Source organism: Poromitra crassiceps (assembly GCF_964638095.1).
Source record: "Poromitra crassiceps genome assembly, chromosome: 10".
Lineage (NCBI taxonomy): Eukaryota > Metazoa > Chordata > Actinopteri > Beryciformes > Melamphaidae > Poromitra > Poromitra crassiceps.
The window spans coordinates 54,450,154-54,453,132 of NC_139631.1; the positions used below are offsets into that span (position 1 = coordinate 54,450,154).

At 44.0% G+C, this 2,979-nt stretch overlaps 1 protein-coding gene across 1 annotated transcript; it reads right to left on the bottom strand.

The window, feature by feature from the left end:
- Nucleotides 1–736: 736 nt before the first annotated feature.
- On the bottom strand, nt 737–2,207 carry LOC310784523 (uncharacterized protein). Its single transcript, XM_083645505.1, has 2 exons — nt 1,679–2,207; nt 737–1,462 (listed from the first exon to the last, which is right to left on the bottom strand). Exons 1-2 carry the CDS (start codon nt 2,196–2,198, stop codon nt 1,272–1,274), a joined length of 711 nt encoding a protein of 236 aa, XP_083501631.1. The 5' UTR covers nt 2,199–2,207; the 3' UTR covers nt 737–1,271.
- Nucleotides 2,208–2,979: the final 772 nt, after the last annotated feature.

Consider the following 2,979-nt stretch of genomic DNA (forward strand, 5'->3'; position numbering starts at 1 on the left):
ATAAATCAGTGATGTAGAATGTAGACCTGTATGACATTTATTTATTTCTCTTATTTATTTGATCTTTATTTCTCCTTATCTAGACTATTTCATGTGAAGCACTTTGAATTGCCACTGTGTATGGAATAGGTGCAAAAGTAATACTGCACCACATGTCATGTTTATTAACTGTGTATGGAAGCAGCGCCGCTGCTGGCCACTTGGGTGCCCTAAGCGTAAATTTTTTCATTGTGCCCCCACCCCTACCAAGAAAAAAAATCACAAATGCAATCTTGTGTGTGTGTGCTCTGATCATTGTAGAGCAAGATGATCGCTTCCACTACACAACACTGTATTTACGTAGGCTACGTTACATATTTGCGGGAATGAGAGGAATCTTGCACTTGTATTGATGTCCAGCATGACTGGTGACGAGGGAAACGTGAGTTTGTTTACTGCGTCACACGTAATTAATGAGGAGATCCCGCAACTTTATTTTAAGGAGGCACCGTGGCCAGTTCAAAAATGCCAAACTGTGTGGAGAGTTAATTGTAGAAGGGGCATTACCAAACTGCGGGGCATCCACCGGTCTGTTTGACCGTGGTATTCCTGTTCTGGATGCCCTAGGCGACACTTGGTGCCCTACGCTCAGTGCGTTGTGCGCGTGTAGGGAGCGGCGGCCCTGTATGGAACAGGTGCAAAAGTAATACTGCACCACGTCATGTTTATTAACTGTGTACACAGGGTTTCATCATGCGCTCTACTCACGTGCAGATTGATGAATGCCAAAGCATTGCACGGGATAGAACGTACACGGTTTTCTGTCGTACATTGGCTTGATAAATGAGGGCCACTGTGAGTACGTTTCTTTCGGTTTGTTCGTCTGTTTTGAGTGAAGCTTGGCTATAGTATCTTGGTATGCTCTGCTGAGTGTCACAGCGTTTATCTTCCCCCATCTCTCTGATGCTTCAAAGCCCTAAATATGGTATTCAGGACAGCCCTATCAGATGTCGGTCACTAGTGATCGGTTCAGATACGTCGGTCACTAGTGATCAGTTCAGATACGTCGGTCACTAGTGATCGGTTCAGATATGATATGATAATCATTAGTGATTGGTTCAGGAAATCCTAGACTGAATAGTCATTCAGTCTGAATATCAGGCTACTCTGAGGGCAAAATACAATGGAAAAGGGTTTAGGTTTCCTCCTGAATGATGGACTATGATGCTGTGTCTCTAGTTGATTGTTTTGTTACTGCTGAACAGTTCAGCTTAACCAGAAGCTCTGCAGCTTCACCTGCTGCTGCTCTCACCACAACACTTGTGCTTTTTGACATTTGACTGCCGACTAAAACTTCTCCCACAAACATTGCAGCTGAACGGTTTCTCTCCTGTGTGGACTCTCATGTGTCTCTTCAAGGCTCCTTTATGATTAAAGCTTTTAGCACAGTTTGAGCAATTAAATGGTTTCTCTCCTGTGTGGACTCTCATGTGTTCATTCAAGTTTCTTCTACGAGCAAATGTTTTAGCACAGCCTGAGCAACTGAATGGTTTCTCTCCCGTGTGGACTCTAATGTGTTTATTCAAGTTTCCTTTATCACGAAAACTTGTGGCACAGAATGGGCAAGTAAAGGGCTTCTCTCCTGTGTGGATTCTCATGTGTGTCTTCAAGTCTCCTTTATGACGAAAACTTTCAGCACAATCTGAGCAGCTAAATGGCTTCTCTCCTGTGTGGATTCTCATATGTAGCTTCAAATGTCCTTTTTGACTAAAACATTTTGCACAGTCTGGGCAACTAAATGGCTTCTCTCCTGTATGAACCCTCAGGTGTCTCTTCAATTGGCCTTTACGACCAAATGTTTTACCACAGTCTGAGCACCTGAACAGTTTCTCTCCTTTGTGGATTCTCGTGTGTCTCTTCAGTTTCTCTTTTTCACCAAATGTTCTACCACAGTCTGAACAACTAAAGCATTTCTCCCTGGTCTGACATCTCCTCTCACTTACAAGGTCTTCACTGTTTTTCTCTGAGTCAAACCCTGAATGCGGTTCTCCAGTCTCTTCCCAATCACTGGCTTCAGTTTCAAGTTCAGAACTGTCCTTCTCATAATCACAACTGTTGTCAGTCTCGTGTTCTCGAGTTGCGTGTAAATGATTAGCTGGATCTAAGTTCCTGGTTGATTCCGATTCTCCGCAGTCCTCCCCATCAGATTCTGTTTTCATCTGTTCAGTTGAGCTGCTGGCTAGAGGCTCTGCCTCTCTGTTCTCTTCAGTTTGGCTTTGATGAAGCTGTGAGGACTGAGGTTTCTCTTCATCATCTTCACTCTTCACAGGGACAGGCGTGAATGGGAACTCAGTGATATCAGCCTCCTCCGGCCCTTGAAGCTGCTCTCCCTCCTGACTGGTCCAGGGTTCCTCCTGTTCCTCTTTAATGTGTGGGGGCTCTGGCTCTTGCTGGCCCAGACTGGAGCTCCACACCTGCTGCTCAGGGACAACCTCTTCTTTACAGACCAACAGCTGCTGGATGTCTGAAGGGAAGACTGAAATCCACACATACACACATTAAGGGCAATTGTGACTGGTGTTTGAGTAAACCAACACTGATTACAAAACAAACAAAAAACAATCAGAATCAAATTATGGACCTATATTTCCCCAATAAATCGTACCAAGACTGTTAAATTGTTCAATCATAAGAAGTAGGAATGAACTGAATACTCAGATTAAACGAGTACTTCTTACGGATAATGTGTTTTTTCCGAGTACGAGTATCATCCCATTATAATGTCTCATGCACCTATTTCACAAAAACATAGACGCAGGCAGGGCGGACGAATCTCCGCAACCGTAACTCGTAGAGACTCACGGATGGCGGCATTAGATTTGGGGTGAAAAGAAATACGTCCTTTAATAGGCATTGCAATCCGAACTTCCATTTCTGTCTTTTCTCTGATTGGATAAAAATTGGCGCCGACTTCAAACTATCCAATCCGTGAGTCTCTAC

Coding starts and splice junctions, on each gene's coding strand:
- LOC310784523 (XM_083645505.1), bottom strand. CDS start 2,198: ATGAAAACAGAATCTGATGGGGAGGACTGCGGAGAATCGGAATCAACC. Junction 1,463..1,678: donor GCCATTTAGCTGCTCAGATT/GTGCTGAAAGTT, acceptor AACACATGAGAG/TCCACACAGGAGAGAAACCA.